This window comes from Drosophila subobscura, chromosome O (genome assembly GCF_008121235.1).
Source record: "Drosophila subobscura isolate 14011-0131.10 chromosome O, UCBerk_Dsub_1.0, whole genome shotgun sequence".
NCBI classification, from domain to species: Eukaryota; Metazoa; Arthropoda; class Insecta; order Diptera; family Drosophilidae; genus Drosophila; species Drosophila subobscura.
In genome coordinates this window covers 13,956,666-13,980,653 of record NC_048533.1, presented here as the reverse complement: position 1 = coordinate 13,980,653, position 23,988 = coordinate 13,956,666, and the positions used below count along the sequence as shown (strand labels likewise).

The following is a 23,988-nucleotide window of genomic DNA, read 5'->3' as shown; positions in this document are numbered from 1 at the left end:
TGGTTGCTTACAACTGCGGCCAAACAGGCGGACACCCGACGACTGGCAACTTGTGTGCTTGCCACTTTTGCACTTGACTTTTGTGCAATTTGTCGGCAGAGCCCCCAGCCCTACCCACGTTAAAGTTCTTTTTTTGGTGCTGCCAACTTTAAGCAGCGAAAGTTTTAATTAATTTCACACACACGAACTTAACTCGCGCATCTAATTACAGCTGGGGGTGCAAGGTGTAAAGAGGCGTGCGGATGGGAGGGAACGGGATAATGTGTCTGTGGGCAACCATCATTATCGCGAGCATCATCAACAAGCATTGGCGGGGTCGCATCCCGTCTGTGGCTTTGGCTCCATAAAATGCGGAAAGGCAGCGGCGCGGCGCGGCACGGTGAAGGCAAACAAATGGCAGCTGCAGCCGCAAAGTATGCAACACGTTTGCCCAAGCAGTCACGGAGTGGGTAAGGCAGTGCTGAGGGTGGTTAAGGCAGTGCTGGAGCTGGATTAAGGGTACAAGGGTTAAGGCTTAGGCTTGGCTGCCTGAACACACACAAAAAGCAAAACCAAACATCAAAATGTAATATTCAATGCGGGCTTTTACACGGGATTTAAAGAAGAGAAATAAATGTACATTTTTGGCCTTTAAAGATTAAATACAAGAAGTGGTGTGAAAAATGAAGATTTAATAAAGATTTATTCAGCTGAAATAGTAGAAAAATGTATAGAAAATACAAAATATACAGAGACAGAGCAGATTGAGCAGACAGTTTCGTTTTAATACATTTTTGAGTAGAATATCTTTACTTTGCTTTCGTTTTTTTTTTGCTGTACTTTTCTCACTTCTTATCTTCACTTTTGAATATGGTTTTTCGAGCTATAAATATTATAAAATATATCTTACAGCACAATTGAGAAGAATGCCAAACAGAATTCATTTTTCGCTTATTTCATCCACAAACAAAGGCAAAAGGCATTGGGCAAACCCCATGAATTTCAACACAATCAAACTATATTCGTATTTATCTACACTCTCGTGTGTATGTACATATATTTTCGCTGCAGATAAGTTGCTGTGAATTCCCATTCAATTTTTCGTATCTCCCCACAAAGAACTCGCATTTTTGTGGCGCTTGAGCGTCTCGTGCTGACAGCCCACACACTCAATCAATCTGCAGCAATGCCATCATCATTGTCACATTACAACGACTATCTGTGATTATCCCCATGCGCGGTGTCCTGTTTATCCATTCAGGGAGCAGCGTAAACCAAACATGCCAGAGGATACCACAAAGTGCCAGCAGCTGGATTTTTGCCCGCTTTTGAATGCATTTTGAAAATCCGCTTAAATGGTAACCGAAAACTGAACACAAACACGTACAAAGGCTGCCCATTCCATGATGTGAAGGCTCCTCCCTGCTGCTCCTGCTCCTGCCAGTGGCAAAGGCTGCTGCTCCGACATGGAGTCAAACACCTGCGAAATTGAATAAGAAATAACCATTCTGTGTGCGTTGTTGCTGGGGTTACGCTTTCAGAACTTATTCCGATCCCCCGGAACATAGTTGGCCAGAAACAATTTTATTTCAGCGAAAGAATTTGAAGCAACACAAAAGGATTATCAATGCACCAAAACTGCAACTTATTTTTCCTTTCTGGCTAACCGAATATTCAATTGAGTTTCGGTGTTTTTTTGTGCTCGAATATTTGTGGCATCTTTAAGTTCCGTGCACCATTGGGTATTCCCCCCTAGAAAAAAAGGGGAATTATTTTGCTGCGGCCAAATTTTAAATTAAACCAAAACTTTGCTCATCATATGAGGTGGCACGGCGCTGTTGTTGTTGCTGGGATTTGGCACATATCTCTCCACCAGTCTGCAGTCTGTAGTTTTTTTTTACTCCATCCATAAAGCATCAAACGTCAGCGGCAGTGAACGTGAACGTGGCGACGCACAATTTCAAAAGTTTGAATTGAGTTGGAGCAGCGACAGGGACCACCAAGCAGGAGCCAGGACCCTAGCTGCAGTTGTATTTGTCTAGCAGTTTTGTTTGCCAATCCCAAGTCTCAACTCCCCTGGCAACTCGTCATCAGCAGCAGAAGCAGCAGCAGCAGAAGCAGCAGCAGCAGAAGCAGCAGCAGCAGAAGCAGCAGCAGCAGCAGCAGCAGCAGCAGCAGCAGCAGCAGCAGCAGCAGCAGCAGCAGCAGCAGCAGCAGCAGCAGCAGCAGCAGACACACAGCGCGGGAATCACAACAAAATTATGATAATGCCATTGGGAATTCAGCGCTTTACATGACTCATTCAAGCTGTGCTTGTGCTGAAATTATGTTATGCATATGGGCTCTTGAATATACATATACTACACATTCGTAAGCGATAAATATTTACTTGTGACCGCAAAAAGAATCCCCGTTCTCTCTCCGTTTTAGTTGCATTTGTGCGCTGGCAAGTCGAGCATCGGTTTCGTCATGGATTGGTCGCTGATTTTCCGCTTGTTGGCACACAATTATTACCGATCTAACATAAGTCCCTGGTTGCTGCTGCTCTTTGGCGCGATCTTCGTGTTAACGCTGTGCGGCTACTGTTATTTCTGCCATCAGTTCGTACGCGAGCGTCGTCGGCTTCGATCGGGAAATCGGCTGCAACGGCCACAGCCGCTGTCACGTCTATCGGTCAGCCCGGGCTGTCCGCACATCGTCAACACCAAGCTGGCGCACACGAATAATCTCGCGGAGGTTTACTAAGCTGGGAGTTCGGAATTTACGTTAATTAAGCTACTGAGAGGCTAACTTAAAGAACGGTAGGGAAATGGAATAATTATAATTGTGCACAGTATTCAAGAATCAATAAATCAGCGGAATTCCAAAGTGGAAGATTTTAAAGATCAAATTATATTGTGGCGTCAGCATCCATTGATCCGAACGAAAGTCTACACGAGGTGCTGGGTGCTGATGCAGCGGAATGAAAAAGAGCGGCGGGCAGCGCTGCTCGTATTGAAAGAGCACGGAGGGCAGCGCTGCTCGCATTGAAGGAACGCGGTGGAGCAGCGCTGTCCGAAATGAAGGAGCGCGGCTGGAAGCTTTGACCGAATTGATGAAGAGCGTTTGGCAGCGCTGCCTGAAATGATGGAGTGCGGCGGACAGCGCTGCCTGAAATGATGGAGAGCGGCGGGCAGCGCTGATAAATAGTAGTGTGGGCAGATGTTATTTTCTTGCACTTTAGATCTAATTCTTATTTCTCCCAAGCCAGTCGTGGGCTGCAATAAGTAATTGAGTTAACTAATAATCTCATGATTTTACATACAGCTCGCCTTCATAGTTTCACGTCAATGTTTACATTCATGGAATTTATTTGTACTCTTTCAGCTTCGGCCTTCACCATGGAACTCAACATAAGAGATAACCAAATCAGCATGGTGTACTTGGTCGGTGCACCAATCTTCATATCCCTGTTGCTCATTCACTTCTACTACTGCTGGCTGAGTGTACGCGAGTGTCACCGCTCAAGGGTGAGAGGGGAGCATCGCCTGCTGCTCTCGCACGCCCACGCGTCTGTAGTACTGCAAGTGGAGGTCTATTGACAAACGGAACGGTGCGGCTTGATGTGACTCACTCATTTAACTGTACCTATCGCCAGACTGGGTGGGATGTGTCCTAGGGGGGGTGGTTCTTATCTTTCATTCTGAGTTTGCTCGATGTGTCTTTATATGTGGTAAATAAATATTTATATACATAGTTATGATTTGCCATATTAATACTAAGAATAGATGTACTTACATATATGTATGTATATTAATAAGATAGCGGTTAAAGTCAGAATATATTTATCTGTATTTGTGGTACGTGCCATTTATCTTTAAGCATTCATTACGCTTATCATACATATAATAAGTATTAATTGCTTGCAATTTTGCTTGAATTATTTTAATCCAAACTGTGCATTTATACCTAGTTTTACTTTAATATAAAATGCTCAATTTTAAAGCAAAAGCTGTGCAATGTTCAAATTCATATTTTATAGTGTTTAACGGACATGCGATTAGCATGTTATGGATCTACAGAAGGTTCCCGCACTGTAAACTGCTAGCATGCTGTTAGCGATCGATGTAGGCGCGCGCTGTGTTATCGATCTATGTAAACACGCGCGGTTACAGCACTCTAAGAGCGCTGGCAGAGCAGTCTCCACGAAACTCTACACTTGGCTCTCATATCGTTTAGCAATCGACAACAATTTATATATATTTACCTTTTAATTTTGTATATTATTTATTTTTCTGACTCCCTTTTGCCCATCTCTATCATATTAAATTGTGCGCTTTAAAAGGAAACCTACACGAAATTTGTCCCCTGGCCGAGTAATAAAATGTTTGATGAGTTCCTGGCGAGCACCTTAAAATGGAGCTTAAAGTGGGAACGTGATGTCTGTTCATGCATGGCTACATATGTACATATGTACATGTGTAGAGATGTACATATGTATTTGTACATATGTGGGTGTGTGCATCTGTTGTTGCTTGCTTACGGCGTGGGGTCATAAATTTCACCAAAAACTTGGCTATGCATCTTCGCTGACGTTTCCTTTCACGACCTGCAAAATTTAGCGCTGCACGGCGGTTTTTGATGGCCCTCAGCGGCAGGACGAGATGCGCTAATAAATGACATTTTCATACACCTGACGGCGAGAGGTAAACTGCTGGGAGACGACCAAGCGACGCCCAAGGTAATAAGCAAAAATTAAATAGTTCCGGCTTAAAGCAGTCATAGCTAGAGCCAGAGCCCGAGAGGTGAGAAGTGAACTTTAATGAGCTCAAAATGGGTAATGCTCGTAATGAATGGGAATTTATTTAGTTATGAATTAGCAAATTAAATTGTTTAAGGAGCTTTTGCAGTTAATTAGGCATTAAAGTGCAGCACACGGAGCGAGAATTTGAAGCTTTTAATGTGCAGAGAATATTTTAAGTATTAACAGAATTAAATGCGAGGAAAATTAGTCTTAAAAGGTGTTTATTTGAGCAACATTTGGCATGTTGAAAAACTCGTGAAAGAAAGTTTTGGCACTAACTTCTTTTATCTATTTTTTATTCCAACTTAGTTTTATTTTAATTTAGCTAAACATTAAAACTCCCCTCGAAATGTCGCTACTCAAATGCAAATCAAATCGAATTAGCCAACTTTATATTGGGGCAACTTTCTGGCAGATGTCTCTATATATTCTTTATTATGTCGAATGGCTGGTGTCACCCTTCTGGCCAAATTGAAACGCTAAAATAATTTACGGCTCAACTAGCCACACGGCTGCCAGTTGGACACCAGTTCCAGTCCCAGCTCCTGTTGCTGCTGCTGCTCCATCTTCGGTTTCAGTTCTTTCCCCATGGCCAGCTTATTGCGACTTCCGTACGTCCCGCCCCGCTTGATGGCTGGCACGTTAAACGCCATCGAAATGCTCCCAGTTGGAAAATTAGTTTAAAAATACGTTCGGCAGCTGCTGCAAAAGGAGGAGGAGGAGGAAGGCAGCCAGTTCGTGGCTGTGGCTGCTGCTCATCTTTTTTATACACTTGCAAGGGGTGGACTGAATTTGCGGAGATATTTGCAGCAAAAAGGCAAAGAAGTTGCGAAAATTATAATTAAATTCTAAAGTAAAACAAACAAAAACATCAATCTTCATTTCCTCATCCAGTTTGTCTAGCAATCATTTTCATGCAGTTCAAAGTGCATCTAGGACTTCGGTTTCAAAATCTTAGCCTTCCCCTTTTGGTGTGTGTCTGTCTCTATTTTTTTTGTGTGCCGGCAGCACGCGGCCTGCGCTCGGGGTGGCGTAAAAATTCACTTAGCTCAAGTTGGCCCCCCTCGAGTTGGGTTCAATAAAAGCGACAAGTTGCCCCAAAAGCAACTAAGGAGCAGGATGCACATGGCTAAGGAAGTTTGGCGGGAGTTGCCAAACCAATAAAATGTTCGTGTTTTACAATTTTATTAGGTGGCGCGAGCTCATCAAATATTTCAACTTGCAAAGCAAAAAACAGAAAAAAGGAATTCCACATTTATAGCCGATTGTGGCATTGTTCGTTGCGCTTCGTTTAAGTAATTGCATTTTAGTGGACACACTTGTCCGAGGTGGAGGAGGGGTTGGAGTTGGAGTTGGAGTTGCAGCCCGAGACCTTAAATCATTTCGTGTTTATCTGGTGACCATAAATTAAGGCATTAGTCGTCGTCCCTGCCCTGGTCGCATCGAACTGTTTGCACTGCGACCGTTGCATTCGGCCGTGCAGCTGCTGCCGCCAAATGTGGGATTTACACTGCGGTGAGGCCACCCCCCACCACAAACCGCAATCGAAGTCGGCACAGCCACACCTACAGCACAGCACAGGACAGCACAGCACCCCCCCGCGCGTTCAACCTGATCTTTAATTGTCCAGAAGAAGTGTGTGCGTGTGTGGACAAAACTTCGGCCAATTGCGGGCGCTGCACTGGCAGAAAGGTGAGTCCAGGCATGTACTTTGAATGCAGCTACCAAATGAACTAATAAAAACCAAATTTATAAAATTGTAACTGCTTGCTGCTTTGACTTTCTTTTATTTCTTTTATTTCCTTACTTCAACCTTCTTTTTCGCTCAGTGTCTTTGCCTTTGTTTGATTTAGTCGTTGAGCGCAGCACTTCGAACTTTTGTGCATTGCCATGGAGAAGCTTCAGTGGTTCCCTCCCCCCTGAAACGTTTTTGTGCTGCCTAAAGAAACGGTTCTCATTCTCCGTCTCTCTGCGTTCCTGTCTCACTGCGTTCCTGTCTCTCTGCGATTCTGGACCTCTGCGTCTCTGCTTCTCTGTCTCTCTTCCTTTCTCTGCATCTCTCTGCTTCTCGCCTCTCACTTTGTTTGCTAATGAGCCAATTTAGTTGCATTGAACGCAATTGCATGGGGCGTGTGTGTCTGGGCCACGCACTTGAAACTTGGCCAAATGCATTTGGCACAGGCTGAGGCGCTTTGCTTTGAAATGTTAAGTGGATGCGGCCTTTGGAAAATGGATGCCTGGAACAACAGGCAGTGGGCGAAGTGGAATGCAATGGACATGGAATGGAGTGGGTAGCAAAGCAGCTGCATGGTATTGAAGTTCTGATGAACAGTAAGTGGAACAGGAACGGGAAGAGGAATGGGGTACACTTTGGGTAGCCACAAGGCACACGGAAAACTAGGTAAACTTTGGTAGGCTTGGGGTTTTCAATAAATCCTCGATGGATGCTACCCTTCTGAAGAATAATTATACAACCAAATTCTAATAGGAATTATAATTAATATTATAAATGGCACAACACAGCATTTATGTATAACGTGTACAGGGTAAAATGTTTCTAAAAATTCCGCAAATTGCTGCGCAATAAAATTCCCTTTATAATTCTAATTCCCCCTTTATTTTGTATTTCCCCCTTTATTTTCTATGCCCCCTCCTTTATGTCTTCTTGTGTGTTATGTTCAACAGATACTTGCGACAGGCGTCCAGTGTGTGACGCTTGAGGAAGTTCTCCTGATTGAAATACTTGCCACACTGGCCGCACTGATGGTCCCAGGTGTGATGGCCCTTGGTGCGCTGATGCGAGCGCAGATTCGAGCTGCCAAAAGAGAATCCCAAACTGTCACAGAATTCAGCACAAAAAATGTATTATAATACCCACCGATCGGCGAATGATTTCAGGCACTTTGGCTCTGGGCAGACGTATGGACGCTCGCCCGTGTGTGTGCGCTGGTGGGCCACCAGCATCCACGAGTGGTTGAAGACTTTGTCGCATTCGGTGCACGGAAACTGCTCTCCCTTCTGCTTGGTGCGTCGTGTAACTGTTTTGGTTTGCGGTGCATCGGCGTTGGCCGAAGGCTGCTGTGCGACCTGCTTGGCACCCTGCTTGTCCTTGAGAAAGACGCGCTTGCCGTCCTTGGTCACCTTGATGTAGCCGATTTTGGCGCCGTTTTTCTTCTTGCCTGGCTCTTGGCTCTGGCCCGGCTTTTCCAGCTCCCAGACGGTGTGGCTGAACTCTTCGCTCTCGTTGGCGTCCTCCGGCTGCAGGTCCATCAGCTGGCGTCCGTTGCGCTCCTCCCACTGGCGACGCACCACGATGGGTATGTCGTCGCTCTTGAGCCAGTCGTCGCTCGGCGAACGGTTGCCATAGTGGAAGGTGAGCTGCGATTTATTTTCTTTATTGGCGTCACTCTCAATCGGCTTAGCAGCAGCAGCAGTGTTGTCTTCATCAGGTTTTAGCATTGCTTCCATCTCGTCTATATCATAGGCAAGGGCTAGAAATACGCGTTATTAATTTGAAATCAGTTTGGGGGAAAAGGCTCTGCCTCACCTTCACTGCGCTTTTGCAAGCGCTCCTCTTTGCTTAGGAAAAGTCTCGGCATTTTGAAATAAAACTCACAGCTCGAAAAAAACGTTTAAACTAAATTAGCTTTTTGCTTTTTTGCTTTTTTAATATAGACCTCACTGCTGGAAGCTACTTTTTGCACTGATTTATTAAGCAATTTTGATTTGTAATGTCAAAAGTGTTTCTTTCTGGGCCTACTATGACTTGACGCTTTTGAGCTGTGTGATTTTTTATGCCGCATCATCATAGAGCGCAAGGTTGCATTTAATATAACAGTTTTACAGTTATATTTTCATTCGTTATTCGATTTTTCAATCGTTATTTTTTATGCCGACTTCGGGAACAGCGCATTAGATTGGATCGGTTATCTCCCAATCGGAACTCATCACACATTTTTCCTTCCATCTTTTCCAATAACCTTTCCTGGTGCTCCTAGCTTCCTGCCTCTCGTTCCTCATACTCTTTCTGTAGCGATGGATGGGTGTCATTCTCGCCGTTCCTGTTGGCCCTTGATATGAAAGGAAATGCATCACGATTCGCTCTGGCTGGGTTTCCTTTTAACCTGTAATCATTTAAAACCATAAAAAATAAATATATTTCAACAATAATTTTGAAAGCGCAAAAGTGCAGCCCTGGGATAAGCAGACCGACCACTGCTGCCTTACAACACTGCTTGGTCGCGTGTCGCTACAACAAAACAAAATTTGTGGCAGCGCCATTGCCCGAGTGTCTCGCGCTATTTATAGAAATATAAAATAAACCAAAAATGAACACCGATACATCTGTTGTGAGTTTGTTAAGTAATTTGTGCGAATCAAAGCCGGATCTGCGCAAACACATGGAGCAGTTCGAGGCATCACTCGCGAAGTACACCGAAATTAACGAAAAAATGAGTCGTAAGCGCAACATTTCTTTACATGCACACAAATATTTATTTTAATTAAAATTCCAATGCATTATAGAGCATTATAATCCACTGATCTGGCGCGCAGAGTCTGTTAGCGCCGCAATGGCCGAGACACCAACTGAGGACAAGAAGAAAAGCGCCTCGAACCTGCGCAATACACTGATTAAATCTATGGTCTTCGCTTGCAAGGGCTTCGATTGTCTCCAGGCCAAGGTAGGTGGCAAATACCAAAGATTATTCTATTCTTATTATTGCTACGCTTTGGACAAGCGCGTGGTTTACTGTGCGCCTCACTTTGTGTACAAACGCAAACATATGTATGTACATGCATATGTATATACATATGTATGTACACATGTATACACATGCCAAAAAGTCCATGCATGTCCGTGCATGTCCACAGTGGCGGCTCTCAAAAAATGTTGCCCACTCTCAGCTCTCTTTATCTCTTCTTTTGCGCTTTAGAATTTGAGAGTATTATGACGCATTATTGTCAGCTTGCTTGTTACAAATCTACACATTGAAGCATCCCGTTACGGTCGCGCGGGGTACTCGTACTTCGATTCTCTTTTGGGCTTGCCTTCGCCTCTGACTGCGGCTAGGCTGCCTACCTAAAATCCTACAACAAATACACGCGCAGTCTTTGGCGTGGCGCGGTTGGTCTTCGCTTTCGGGTCTTATTCGTACTCGCAACGACGTTTGTTGTTGTGCTTGCGTTTGTGCTAAGCAAAAAAAAGTACAGAAAAGAGAGAGAGGGAGATATGTACGTTAGCGTTTCTGTTTTCGAGCCCATTCCTTGCTTGCATAGGCAAAACATACTGTAACAGGATGATGGCCCTGAAATCTTATTTAGTCTTCCATTGGAACATTTTTCTTTTTGATTCAATGTGCCTTACGTTGTTTCAAAACTTGCTTTCCATTTGTAGCTCAACATACCCGAACTGAACGCTATGGATCGGAGGGGCACATTGAATGCTGAACAGATCTTGGAAACACTCGGGGTCTTGCCCACAGACGTTCCACCAGAGAATGGATTTCTAGGGTTTGCAGAGTTATTCGAGGAGCTAAAGGTGCTGGAGGAGCCCATGGATCTGAGCAAGCCAGATTCGGCCTGAACATAGGCAAAAGCGTTGAAAGTTTATTTTGGGCTAAAGAAAAAACAATGGACCACTTAACGAACCATTTAAAAAACTAATCCACCAGTGAAGCAAAAATTTAAGCAACTGTATGCTATGACAGGACAATCTGCATATTATTTTAATTTTTTTCAATTAGGCAGTTCAATTTTCCTACAGAATCGTATAAGAAAAGCATCCAAAAAGTATCAGAAAAGAATCGAATATTGTATTGTTTACTTTTAATTAACATTTGAAATAAACATGTGAAGTTATAGAACCATCAATTAATGGAATAAGTCAAAACTATTAAAGTTAAACTTTTACAATATTTTTAGAGGCAAGTAGCAGGTTGAGGGAATTATTTCCCACACTTAGAATGGTCAGAGGCTCCGTTGCGATTCCTCTCCATAACCATAAGAGCCTCAATAGTGCATGGAAACCGAATATCGTGTTCCGACTTCCGTAGTCCAAGTCTTATCTGTTCCTAAAAGGTTTAACTAACTATCCCCTATACCATCATTGCCACTCCTTTTACCATTTAAATCAATATATGTATAAACCAATAAGCGCAACCGTTCTGTTTGTCAGAGTAGACAACCACAAAGATCTGACGTGTTTTCCTTCACTTGATGGCTAATAAAATTAAAAGTCTCCCCTTTAAAAATTGCTGTGCATTGACCCCTCAGGAGTGATTACTAGCGAGAAGGAATCAATATCCCAGACTTTAAGCTTAAAGGCCTTTCAGGAGGCGGGCATTCAGTCAACGCTTTCATCGAGCCACTCAAGACGAAACAACTCAAACAATTTTCTTGTTAACATTTTTGCACACGTTAGACAGGAGGAGGCAGGAGGTTCGAGGTTGGAGATTCGAGGCAGTAGCCAGGCAATATCCCAAGAACGAATGTGTTGAGCAATAAAATTAGTTGGCTGGGATGTGTGGCTGTGTCTGTGAGTGCAGAACATGCAAAGACGTTTTGCAATTTGCCTGTAATCCCGTGACCAGCTCCCCTCCCACCCTCGACTCTCTTTAAGCATTCAGATGCGGCTGTTACGCTGCTTCGGCTACGGATTCTGCTCGGGCACAGCTCCTTTAGTAAGCACTTAAGACCCAACTCTATTGTGAAGGAAGTTTTCAATTGTTTGGCAGCTCTCCGTTTATTTATTTGCATTTTTTATTTGCCGTTTTTGAGTGTGTTTTGTAATAAAAGCCGGAAGAGAAAAACATTTATGTACTCACCCACCCAGCCGGCAGCTACAGCAGCTTCAGAGCAATTTTCAACAGCTTTATTGCATTTATTTGGCACTTTATTACCGCCAGCTCGTTGTTGTTCCGGCTGTTAAATGGCCAAAAAGGACCACAAAATATTGGCCGAGCAAATTACTTGGGTCATTTCGGAGTGCATCAATTCTGCGCATCTACAGTGCGTTTCATAAAAGTTTCAGGCCAAAAGTGCTGCAGATCGATCATTGCAAAACAAAGTGTGAAAAGTGTCGGAGAAAATTGTTTGGGAATTTACTTGAATTTGGATGTGATTTTTATACTTGATTTAAATGTTAAATTAATATTGGTAAATTTTTACTCGTGATCAAAAGCATTTATATAGTGCAAAAATATTTAATTCCAACAACAAATTCAACTCTCTCTGGTTGAACCACTTTCTGTGCATTTTTGGTACCAGAAATTTGTTCTTTCATCGAACTTTTGCTGAACATTTAACATCTCCTTTATGAAACGCACTGCATCAATCACAGAAAGAACAAATACGAATATCCAAAAGGAACCAACCCACAATAGAGCACAAAAATGTGCCAGTTAAACATTAATTCATTTTGACATGAGCAAAATTTTGCCATGCTCGCAGCATCTCCGTTTCCATCTCGTACTTCATGTACAAATGACATTTTTCATAAACTTATATTTGCCATTCCAATAATGTACACACACACACACACACAGAGAGATGTGTTCCTTTCTTAGTGTGTGTTTTGCCTCTAACGACAAAATCGCATAAATGCTTTCGGCTGCCAAACAAATGCCAACATAAAAGGAGCACTGCAAAATGCCATTGAAAAAGGAGCTTTGCCGGGCTCCCTGTTTATTTGTGCATGTCAGTTGGACTATTAAAAATCTATTTCAAGTACGCAGAGGCACAGTCGCAATGCATCGAAATTGTGTTCCGGGGCAGCTTTATGGCAGCTGGAAAAGCATTTTATTGCAGCTCTTGGGGCCAGCCTCTAAAGCCAGTAATACTCGTGTTGGACTGCAAATTAAATATGCATGCACCCAAAACAATACTCGTATGACAAATGGGATTTCCGGCTTTGCTTTGCTGCTATTTTCTTTCGTTTTTCTCACGCAACAACGCCGGAACAATGGGTGTCCAAATGAGCTGCCGGGCCTCACGACAAATATAATTAGCTGGGGCTAAAGATGTGACTTTGTGACGACTTGAAGTTGTTTAACAGAAAAGTGCACATGGGGGGGAAATAATTTAAAGTATTTTGGAGAACTTTTAGATGCGATTTTGTCGTATAAAAACTAATTTAATGCCTAATAATATTTCTATAACGAGCACTTCAAGTCTCTGTTTTAAAGATGAGACTATCTTCTGTTCCCTGATGACAAAGTCCCATCAAACTCATCATCCTCAAGTGCCAGCCCAAGGATATGTCTACGCCAATCGTTTCTTTAAGCGCAAGTCAGGCCACGTACAGTTTGCCATGCGGCGAAGGTAATCCAAGCTGAAACGAAGGCTGTGCTGATACCAGAGGGACCAATGCCTAAGATTGCATTCAAATTTTCGTCATCAACATATAAATGAAGCCATGGAATGGCAGTTGTCAATCCCCTGGATGACGGAATATCCAAAAACGAGTCACGCCGAGGCCAATCAGCATGGGCTAGATTTGGCATGTCCTTTGTGTAAAAGCACTCGCCACAAGGATGCGTACGAATGGCACAAGACAATTCACAGTTTTCCCATTTTCCCATTTTCCCATTTAAAATGTAATTATTTTTGTGTGAGTCCGTCTGTTTTTGGCCATGGATAAGGATAAGGATCTGCATTTGCAATTTGCATATTGCATGCGCCTAGAATTTTTCTTTGACATCAAATAAATCATGAATAAATGCCTGGACATTGGCTGTCATCGTCATCTCGTATGCAAACAAAATAAATAACTGAGCAAATAAAAATTCATAATTTAATCAAAAATCTGCCAAAGTTGCGACCACACAGCCACATCCCGCAGCGACGTGGCGCCTCGCCTTCAGGCGTTTGGCAATTAAATTTGCATGCCACAAAAAAAAGTGTCAAAGTCCATTTTCCTTTGCCATTTCCACTGCCATTTCCGGTTATTTACTGAAGAAAAACACAATTGTTTGCTGCATTTGCGGCCTAACCACCAGCCAGGCCTGGCCTGTCCAACCTTTTCTAATCCAGCCACGACCTCGAGGCTGGGAGCATAAACAAACTGCGACATAGGCAAATATAACTTTATTTTCACAGTGCTCTCTGTGACTGTGTGTGTGTGTGTGGCGAAAATTTGATAATTTGTGCAAAAGTTGGCACTGCATTTGTCCGGGTTCCAGGACTACGTGTCCGGCATAAACAATGGCCAAAAAGAGTGCCGCAGACAGGGAAAGAAGTTTGCCTCCGACCTGTTGGCACTCTGCACACTTTAATGAGTGTGTAATTCCCTATGTTTAGTTGGAACATGTGATAATCTGATCATTAAAGCAGCACAGAAAGCAATAACAGCAAAATCTTTCACCTGAAAATAGGCAGAAATAAAATAGCAGCAACCCGCACCCCGCTTGCCACATATTTTGTTTTAGTTTATAAATTCAATTTGAAGCTGCAGAACAAGCAAATTTGCGAACACGTATCTCCTTTATGGGTCTATTACTGGGGCAGAGAACGGAGCAAGCAGCGCAGCAAATGGGAACACAGAGCAAGCAGTACAGAGCGCTAAGCAGAGCGGAGCAAGCAGTACAGCAAGCAGCAGCACAGAGCTCGTAGCAGGCCAGTCTGGTGGGGCCCGCAAATTTGTTCAACGAAATTGTGGCCATAAATAAAATATGGCATCCAAGCATGTGGTGGACCAAGCAAGCATCCGACCAGTGCACCACTCGCTATCTTTGTGGCTAGTCCATGAAAATGGCTTCGTCGGTTGGTTGGTTAGCTGACTGGATGGCTGGTTGGCTGGTTTTGTTCGTAGATTTTTGCGAGCCATTGTCACATGACAAATGCTTGTTGCTTCTGCTGCAATTGTTATTATTGTTGGCTGTTCAACGATCCATTTGTATGCGCTCCGTGTTGCCACCGATAACTCATAGCTGGCACGTACCAAAATTTATTTGTTCAACTTTGTTTGCTTAGCTCATTGAGCCTCAGAGCAGCTGCGTGCTGCGCGGCCTGTGGCCAGGAATATTTGGGTGGCTGGCCCAGCCATTGGCCATTGCATTAATCGCTTGATAATTTACACAGCAATAATAATGTTTACAAATGACAAATAAATATTTATTGAATTAACCAGAAAAATGTGCCGCACACAAAAAAGCTGTTGTTATCTTTGTGTTCTTACAAATTGCTGGGCAAATAATAAAAAATGGAAAAATTCAGCGTTTCCACTGGGAGATTAAATTAATGGCTCGCACTTGATTTATTTATTCAAAGTTATTAACTTTATGTACATAAAAGTGTACATACTGTAATTGATTATGGTTAAGATGAGATGATTATTTTATGGAATGGGTTTTTGGGTAATTTTTTATAATTTTTGGATTGGTTTTAAAGCTCTTGTAGGGACCATAGATATGGCATGCGAGTTGGGATTTTTTGCATATATTTTTAAATAATTCTAAAATGCTTACAATTAAATTTAAAGAAGTAATTTGGTACCATTTTTTATATTTTTTAATAGGTTTTAAGCTCCTTTCATGCTAAAAATGTTTAAAATGACGTTTTCAAAAATTAGTTAGAGCTGTAAATGTAAAAAAAATTGCCTAAAAAGCAAGCATTTCTTTAAGGTTTATCCACATGGAATAAAAACTTTAATTGTTGCACACTTTATATTATTTTAAGCAATTATTTAAAGGCGCTTGACCAAGTCTTTGGTAAAAACTCATTACAAAAACCTAAAATTTCCTTAACCATGTGTACAGTCTCTGCTGTTTCTGTGCGCCCTACAGATGTGCTTTAGTGGAAATGGGCCATACGCAGGCTAGTTTGTGAACATACAAAAAAAAAATCATGTACGCGCATGTATGTGGTTTTTGTGTGTGTGTTTGTTTATTGCGTTGCCCACAGTAAAGAAAATATGCGCCGCATATGCAAATTTAATTTGCCCACGCACACACACGCGCACCAACACATACACAGATGTAGCTTTGGTCATAGTCACAGCCGTAGCATACTTTTCAGCGCCGCAGGGCATGAAAAAATGGACTCTGGCAGCGAACTCCACGCTTCGCCACTCTCTCACTCCAGAGGGGTCTGGAGTGTGTGTGTATGAGTTGGTTATTTATATGAAAATAATCACACATGCAAATTAATAATTTCATTCCGGCTTTGCAGCCACAGAATGAGAGAGAGACAGAAGCAGGACCCGGACTAGGACTCGGACCATGACCATGACCGGCACCCTGCCGGAGCGCAAACACGAGCAAAAAAAAGTTTGTTTCCAAAATCAAAAATGTAGACCATAAATAAAATAATAAAGCGTGGGCCAAAGCCTCGGGGTGCGGGTAACAATAAATAGAATTTGTTTTGGCAAATCTGTTGCGCATTTGTTTTTGCTTATCGGCCCAAAATAATTTATGGCCTGGCATAAAAATCCTCATTTTCATGGGGGCTTAGTGGCTGTACGTGGACCTGGACCTAGACTGCTGGCAATTTATCAATTTGCCACTTTAAAGCTGGCTGTGGCCAGTGTTGCTGTTGTGCTTTTAAATGGAAAATAATAACTGGTAATTTACATGCCGCAAGTGTCAACAGGCCGCTGGCCATATCCAATTACGAAAACCAGTTTGTTTTTGTGTTTTTTTGTTGCCCATTGCTGCAGTGATTTTTTTCCCATGTTTTTTGAGTGTGTTTTTTTTTTCATGGCCTCAAAGTACTTCATAAAATGCATTGGCATGCAAATTATGTTAAGCTCGTGAATTTATAATTTAATGAAGACACTTTGTTGCCATAATTGGCCCCCCGCCCCTGCCCTGTTGCAACTTTCTCTCTGCGGCGCGTAATATTGTTCTTAATTAAATAAATGCGATCCGGCGATTGTGTTCATTGCGGTGATTGCATATTTTTTACATTATTCTCTCCGCCGTGCTGTTGTCCTTTTGTTGGTTTGCCGAATGCATAATTGAATTGCACATTATTCGCTTTAAAAAAATATTCGTTTTCGTAGCTGGCAAAGACGCAGCCTAAACCCTGAACCCACTTTGGTCTGCGCTCTCGCACTTTGCGTGCAGGTTCAGGCTTAAGCTGCAGCCGATAACGGGAACTGGCGGAAGAGCAGCCAGCGTCAAGGCTTGCTGCATGGAGGTGCTCTTCTTCGAGCTTTGAAGCAGAGTTTATGCCGGGTTTTCATCTGCGAATATCAGAAACGATACTTTAACTCTTTTATATTTAAAGATTGGAAAAAATGCTCAAAAGAATAAAAAATATTGATATTGATGGTGATTATGGCACAGTAAAAATATTATTTAGTTTATTCATTGTCTTTGGCGCTGCCTCTTTTAATTCCACGTAAAAGTCGTTGAAAAATTGATTTTAATTTACATAAATTGAATAATATTCGCTAACGTCTTTCCTTCAATTTAAAATCAATTATTTTACCCGCTAAAATCGAGATTCTCTTTTGTTCACACTTTTAACAATTTCACAGTCTTACCTCCCAATTCTCTTTATTGTCTTCTCGTACTCTTCGCGCGCATAAACGGCCTTTTGGCGGCTGAGGCCCGTGATGTTTCATTCTTGCGTGTGTTTCAATTAACTTTTTGCCATGACTCGACTCCAAAGACGCAGAGTGCGATGAGAATGCAGCTGAGGCTTCGCCTCGTATGATAAGCAGCTTCTCTTTGCTTGTTTGAACATAAAAATGCGGCGCTTAACATAAATTACGCATCCTGTCAGATGTGCTACGTGTGTGTGTGTGTGTGTGTGTGTGTGTGTGAGTGCATGTTGCAGGTGCACGGCAAGTTAATTGTTAAGTGTTTGCCGACTGGCAGTTTCTTGCAGTGTAGCTTCAGCAACGGGATTAGCAGGCAAACTTTGGCCATCGCTTTTTATGCTCCTCCGAATACGGGAAGGTAGGGTTGGCGGGAGGGGGAGAGTATCTCAACACAAAGTTGCTTTAGCGCGAGAAATTTCCGCAATTTATGTGGCAAGCTCATCGCAGCATACCGAATAGCTAGAGAAAGAGAGAGAGAGAGAGAGAGAGTGAGAGGGGGAGAGCGGGAGGGGCAGACTGTAAATTATAATTGCATATTTTCATATTTTACAATTGACGGGCGGCGTCATCGTTGCGGCGGTGGCTGCGGCTCCTTCAGTTTAATGAGAAATTAAATGTCCGCACTTTTTGTTATGCATTCAAATTCTGGTAAAACTTTCAAATTGAAAACTATTCGACAGACAAGCGTACAGGAAGCTTCGAGCTGCTTTGTCTTAGAGCTACAACCAGCTACAGCTACAACCACAGCCACAGCTACAGTATTTATGCACTTTAAGGCTCTTCAATTTGCAGCGTTCCTTCCAAAAATAATAGCTCAGCATTTACATATGTACATACATATACATATGTACATATGTAATGCATTTATTTACAATTAACTGTTGCATCTCAAACGCTTGGCACATGGCCATAAAAGTTGACTGGCAAAACTCAGCTAAAACGCCTGCATTCGGAAATGATCAAATTAAAGGTGCTGGAAGCAAGCCAACTGCATTTTTATTTACCCGTTACTCGAAGAGTGAAGGCGTAGATTTGTGATCGATGCATGTAACACACAAAATAGATTCCCAGATCAAGCAACCTTTTAAAGAGGGGGAGAGAAAAATATCTGCACTGGTTTCTTCACTCTTCCCTCTCTTGGCTTTTGTCCCTTTCTACATTTGTGCTGCTTCCTCTCCCCTCTTCCATCACAAGCCAAAGCATTCACAAAACACATTCCCCTTCCCACCATTCACCGTTGCATTAGCAAGTGTTCACTCATCAAATGCACAAGCGCTTGCGCTTGCGAACATAACAGTTAAAGTCCAAAGTCCAAAGCGCAGCAGAAAAAGAGCGCGGAATGTTCGAGAAGCTAAGCCTCCGACGCATGCAAAGCTGCGCCGCTCTCTCATTTTTAATCTCTCAGAAAAGTAATAAGAAAGTTGCGAGTGCAGCGCGTCGACGCTCTCTCGTAACAAGTGTCTTAGGCTCTCTCTCTCTCTCTCTAACTTCAGTCCAGTTGTGCCTCACCGAATATTAATCAACCCCAAATATGTGCTCTCATGTAAATGTGCTTGGAAGTTGTTCAATGCCTTTGGATGTGCCGTTGCGTTTTTGTATTCGTTTCTTCGTCTCACTGTCCCGTTTATCCTATTGAAGTAAACAAGAAATCGAAAACGTTTCATGTGTGAGTGAAGTGGAGCAGCAAATGCTGCTAGTGAGAATGTAATATCTTAATATTTCTGCCCAAAAAGGTAAGAGAGAGTAGAATCCCTTACTGTTTTTCATTTAAATATAATTAGCTTTCGATTAATAATTATAATTAATTTTCATTTATTCCTCACTTTAATTTCCGCCCGCTTTAATTATATATTTTTTCTCTTCAAGAGCTGGCCGAATCATTCCAATTATTATCTTAAATTGAACAAAGTTCCGTGCATCCCCCTCGGACCTGCCGTTGAAGCTCTCTCTTCATTTGCCTCTGCAGCAGTATTTTGCACATTTTGAGCACCTCAGCCAGGTGGGTTGACGTGGCCATTCTCAAAATAAGTGTGCAACGCCCAGAGCAGAGCGGCAATGGAAAAACTTTCCAGTCACCTCAATGCACACACATTTTTATAAACATCCAATTGGGCGAGAGAGGGAGAGGGAGAGAGAGAGCGACCCCTGTGTGACAGTCAAAGAATGGCAGGAAAAAAATAAGGATTCCATGCCATACGCTCGAGGGCCACTGAAGCGGTTGTTGCTCGATAACAAGCCTGACGACCCCCTGGACATGGCCTCTGCCGTGTGTGTGCTCGGGTGAGCTCTGGCTGAGCTCCTTTTTCTCTGTCGAAATTAGTTCACACTTGAAGCCATTCTCATGAAATTAGTTTTTCTTTTCAACGCACTCTGCAGCAGTCGGGCTTTTGGCTTTGTCAAGAGCAAAAGTTGTGGCCAAGTCGGATAAATGTCGCCCCTCGAGAGTTCATTCAAATACGAGTCGCTTGTCGATTAATATTTGATGATTTTAAGCACGATTTTCAATTTCCACTGGGGCGGGGCTCCAGTTCCAGGATCAGCGAAAGCTTGCTCTATTTTTCCTTTATTTTCTCTCCTTTATTCCGCTTTTCCTTTCAGTGGCTGGCTTGCATTTTCTATTTTCTTTGGCAGGCCCATGCCTGCGGCTAGCAGACATGAATTTGAATTTTAATTTTCGACACATCCTGGCCCCAGTCCACGGCGTCTTTGAAAGCGAAAAGAAAACTATTTGCCGCATTCTCAAGGTTGAGGCCAAGGCAGTGAAAGGATTTCCCCCAAAAAATAAATATTGTTTCAGAGTCCTGGAAGAGTGTGTCCCTTTTGTCTGGCTGCTAGAGTCGAGGGCTGGCCCTCAAATTGCATTTTAAATAATTCAATTTTTCGGACAATTGTCGCATCATTAACTGAAGTAGCTGCGGCGTGCCCCTCCACCCTCTAGGAATCATGTTTAACAGGCCAACCAAGCTCTGTCCTGTCCTTGTCCTTCTGGCATAAGTTTGAGGGGGGAGGATTAATTTTCCATTTGGCAGCCACTAATCCTGTAAAAATTTCGTCTGCTCGGCGTCTAGCTCTGTGGCACAGCAAACTTTCCCAGCCAGCGAATTTGTTGGCAATTGTTAAAATGGAATTGAATTTATAAGCGGCGCATAATTAAAATTAGGCAGCCGCCGCTGTAGCCGAAAGTTTTTGCAAGTGTTGCACTTTCGCGGGCAGCATCCTTTGGCCCTCGCGGAAATTCGCCTTTGAGTGGCTTGCAAGTTTGCTAGCCGGATGTGTCCTGTCTCCTGTTTCATGGCGGGGTCTAAGCTGCTCCAAGTTCGGATTAATGAGGCGTGAGGTAGCAACAGAAGGGCGCTCTTAGGATCATCTTGAAATTTAAGCATTCATTGGGGTGGAGCTCCTTCTAGGAGCACTGGGAATAAATATTTCAATGTTATTGACTTGTGGCTATATGCGAACAATTTAAAGGGGGACTGAGGGTTTAGCTTTCAGCACTTTGAGCCACATTGAGCATTTTTCCTCCGAGGGTCCGCACCCCAATTCGCCTTCTCAGAGCATTTGTTTGGCTTACACAGCACTTGACACTCACAATGGTGATCGTCTCATTGCCCAAGAGGGGTTCAGCAACAGATTTTTCCCCTAGTTGCTGCCATTTGCGCTTTTCTTGGCAGTTCTTCTGTTGTTTTTGTATCTATTTAGCAGACAGAAGAGTTGTTTAAAGGCAATTTGAGTGGAATTTTATGTGTTTACAAATGTACTGCCTCAAGTGCCACACATCTGGAAGAAAGTCAGCACTTTTTGGCATATTTAAATAGTTTTTCAAACACGTTTTGCTGTTAATAATTTAACATTACACAATTTCCATCCAATCTTTTCCGTTTCCACGCTTAACACACTCGAAAAGCTCTTCACCAGTTCCAAATTTTCCAATTCCCAAAACGCATCAACTAATTTAGCAGAAATGTTTTTGCTTACAAATGGTCACTGAAGCCTTTTCATCAACTCATCAGAGAGATAGAGCAAAACTCCAGCTCGAACTTGGCTGGGCTTCAGACACTTGGCAGCGTGAAAAACAAGAAATTTCTGTTTACAGCAGACAGACAGCGGACAGGCTAGAAGTACCTCAGAGGAGCTACCATCCAGAAGGACCAAAGAGCAGCTTCCACATGCCTGCCAGGATGCAGGAGGCTGCTGGCGGCGACAAGCAAATGAGTCGCCCGACGATGTCGAAGCTAAATGTCGAGGCTGATGCTGATGCGGGATGGATGCGAGTGGAGATGCTGCTACTTGATGAAAATGTCAAATGGCTTGTCTCTCTCTTTATGGGAATTGTTGTTGTTTGTTGCTGCGGGATTTTGTTTTAGTTTCTGGTTGCGGCTGCTGCCTGTTCAGCAGATAAGCAGCAGAGGCAAGCCGAAGCTTTTTTAGTTAAATTTATAAATTACATAGAAGCAAAAAGCAAAGGCTAAACTCTGCTGAAATTATTAGCTCAAAGTTATGTGTCTAGAAGGGCGAACAATAAGCTGAAGCAGCAGCCGCACGGCCCATTAATCGAGACTTAGGGGCGCGCAGCACAACAGCCTTGAACGGCAGACAGAACAATGCCCATCCGGCTAAAGGATTTACAAAGGAACACGGAAACTTACAAGCAGATTTGCGGCAAAGGCCACAGAAGTCTGCGGAAGTGCTAGAAAACTTGCAGAAACTTTAAGCTGCAGCCACACGGCTGCTTAATATTAATTATGCGCCGCTTGTAAATTGAATTTTACTTAACAATTTCCAAGCTTAGACATGGAATTTGTAAGGGATTATTGAATGGTTGGAAAAAGAGTGGCATTCGAAATGTGTAATCTGAGGACTTCCTCATCCATCTCCCAATCATGCATCTTTTTGCTCTGCATTTATTAAGTTCAACGAAGTCTCTCTCCATTTTCTGCAGATTTCAATCTTTGCTATTGCTGAACAGCAACAACAAGCAGTGCAGTGCACCCTTGAACTTTTTGGTAGCAGGCAGGCGCAGAAAGGAAAGAAAAGAACCGCCAACTTCCATCATCAGTCCTCGTTCGGAGCGAATTGCTGCTTATCTGCTCAGTCGGAGCGGCAGCGGCAGCGGCAGCCCAACACAAAACCAAAACTAGAACTAAAACCCGGAACAACAAACAACAATTCCCATAAAGAGACACAAACCATTTGGCATTTTCATCAAGGAGCAACTCACTCACTCGCATCCACATCCACATCCACATCCTTTCCCCGCACTCATCAGCTTCGACATCGTCGGACGACTCATTTGCTTGTCGCCGCCGCCTGTAATGCGAGTGCAAGGAGCATTCCTTCCTGGCTTCTGCTAGCTGCTCCTCAGCTGTAAACAGAAATTTCTTGTTTTGCACGCTGCCAAGTATCTGGGGCCCAGCCAAGTTCGAGCTGGAGTTTTGCTCTCTCTCTCTCTCTGATGAGTTGATGAAAAGGCTTCAGTGGCTGGGCTGCTGAAGACCATTTGTAAGCAAAAACATTTCTGCTAAATTAGTTGATGCGTTTTGGGAATTGGAAAATTTTCCAAATGAGAACATGGCTGCCACATTTACTGGAAAGTTCCCCGAAAGAGAGAGAGTGGAATTGTGTTTCATCATTTGCCACATTCATGTCACTGGATAAGCAATTTAAAATGCTATTAAAATCGCATTTAATTAAGATTAAAATTGATGCCAACCAAAGAGAGCAGAACAATCGCCACAAATGGGTTGACGTTGGTTGGAAAAGGTGTGCAAGGGGAAATAAGAGCAAAGAGCAAATGCAAATGGGTGTGGAGGGGGTGAGAAAAAAAGTATTGAAACCAAAGAGCAGGAGATTTAAATGCATTTTGTTGCTGGAATACTTTTTGTAAACTTTACGGATTCTCGTTCTCGGTTTCGGTTTCGGTTTCGGATTCGATTCGTGTGCTGGCTGCTGCCTCTGCTCCTGCTCCGCCCCCTTTGCTGCCTTGCCATGCCATGCCATGCCCTGCGTCGCGTCGCGTTTCGGTTACGAAAGCCAGCCAGATCACGAGGTCTGGCCGAGCAACATTGTATTCGTGGCCGAGGGCTGGTGGGGCGTGAAGGGGCCGCTGCAGCGGCCGACGAATGAAAATGACGAACCTTACCACCCAGCCACCCAGCCCAGACCAGCGCCCACACCCACCCACCATATGTATCGGGCGTTGTAGGCGACATGGATGAACGTCGTTGGTTGGCTGCCATGGCCAATGGAGCCTATGTAAACGACGCACGCACGCACGCACCCGACCTGCTCTCTCGCTGCTGGTGTTGGTGTTGCTGTTGGTGTGCCTCTGTGTGTCTGTGTGTGTGTATGTAGGTGACATGTACTGCAACAAGACTCATGGCAATGGCCAGAAAGGCAGCGGAGTAAATGCAAAATCAGTAGGGAGCCCACACCCCAGCAACAACCAACGCCAGTGCCAGTGCCAACATCCACAACGAAGTAGGGGAAACGCTTACGCTGCAACATGTTGCAAGGGGAGGAGCCCGTGCAAGAGAATAGTTTGCCCTCTTAGTTAGAGGCTCTGTTTTAGTTGGAGCTTATTTTCATTCGATTTCCAGCGAAATATACTCCAAAATATAACTCTAAATATTATTTTGTCATTAGCAAAAATTTAATTTAAATTATAAGACATGAAAGCAGTGGA

The 23,988-nt window shown here is 43.3% G+C and overlaps 3 protein-coding genes across 3 annotated transcripts; 2 read left to right on the top strand and 1 right to left on the bottom strand.

The window, feature by feature from the left end:
- The first annotated feature begins 2,666 nt into the window (after positions 1-2,666).
- LOC117897156 lies at positions 2,667-3,616 on the top strand. Its single transcript, XM_034805827.1, has 2 exons — positions 2,667-2,780; positions 3,346-3,616. Exon 2 carries the CDS (start codon positions 3,360-3,362, stop codon positions 3,558-3,560), a length of 201 nt encoding a protein of 66 aa, XP_034661718.1. The 5' UTR covers positions 2,667-2,780; positions 3,346-3,359; the 3' UTR covers positions 3,561-3,616.
- A 3,669-nt stretch (positions 3,617-7,285) lies between these two features.
- LOC117896949 (zinc finger protein 585A) lies at positions 7,286-8,473 on the bottom strand. The gene is made up of 3 exons (XM_034805493.1): positions 8,310-8,473; positions 7,641-8,253; positions 7,286-7,577 (listed from the first exon to the last, which is right to left on the bottom strand). Exons 1-3 carry the CDS (start codon positions 8,359-8,361, stop codon positions 7,418-7,420), a joined length of 825 nt encoding a protein of 274 aa, XP_034661384.1. The 5' UTR covers positions 8,362-8,473; the 3' UTR covers positions 7,286-7,417.
- Positions 8,474-9,076: 603 nt separating this feature from the next.
- On the top strand, positions 9,077-10,346 carry LOC117898980. Its single transcript, XM_034808720.1, has 3 exons — positions 9,077-9,220; positions 9,287-9,444; positions 10,158-10,346. The coding sequence occupies exons 1-3, from the start codon at positions 9,091-9,093 to the stop codon at positions 10,344-10,346; spliced, it is 477 nt and encodes a 158-aa protein (XP_034664611.1). The 5' UTR covers positions 9,077-9,090.
- The last annotated feature ends 13,642 nt before the right edge of the window (positions 10,347-23,988 follow it).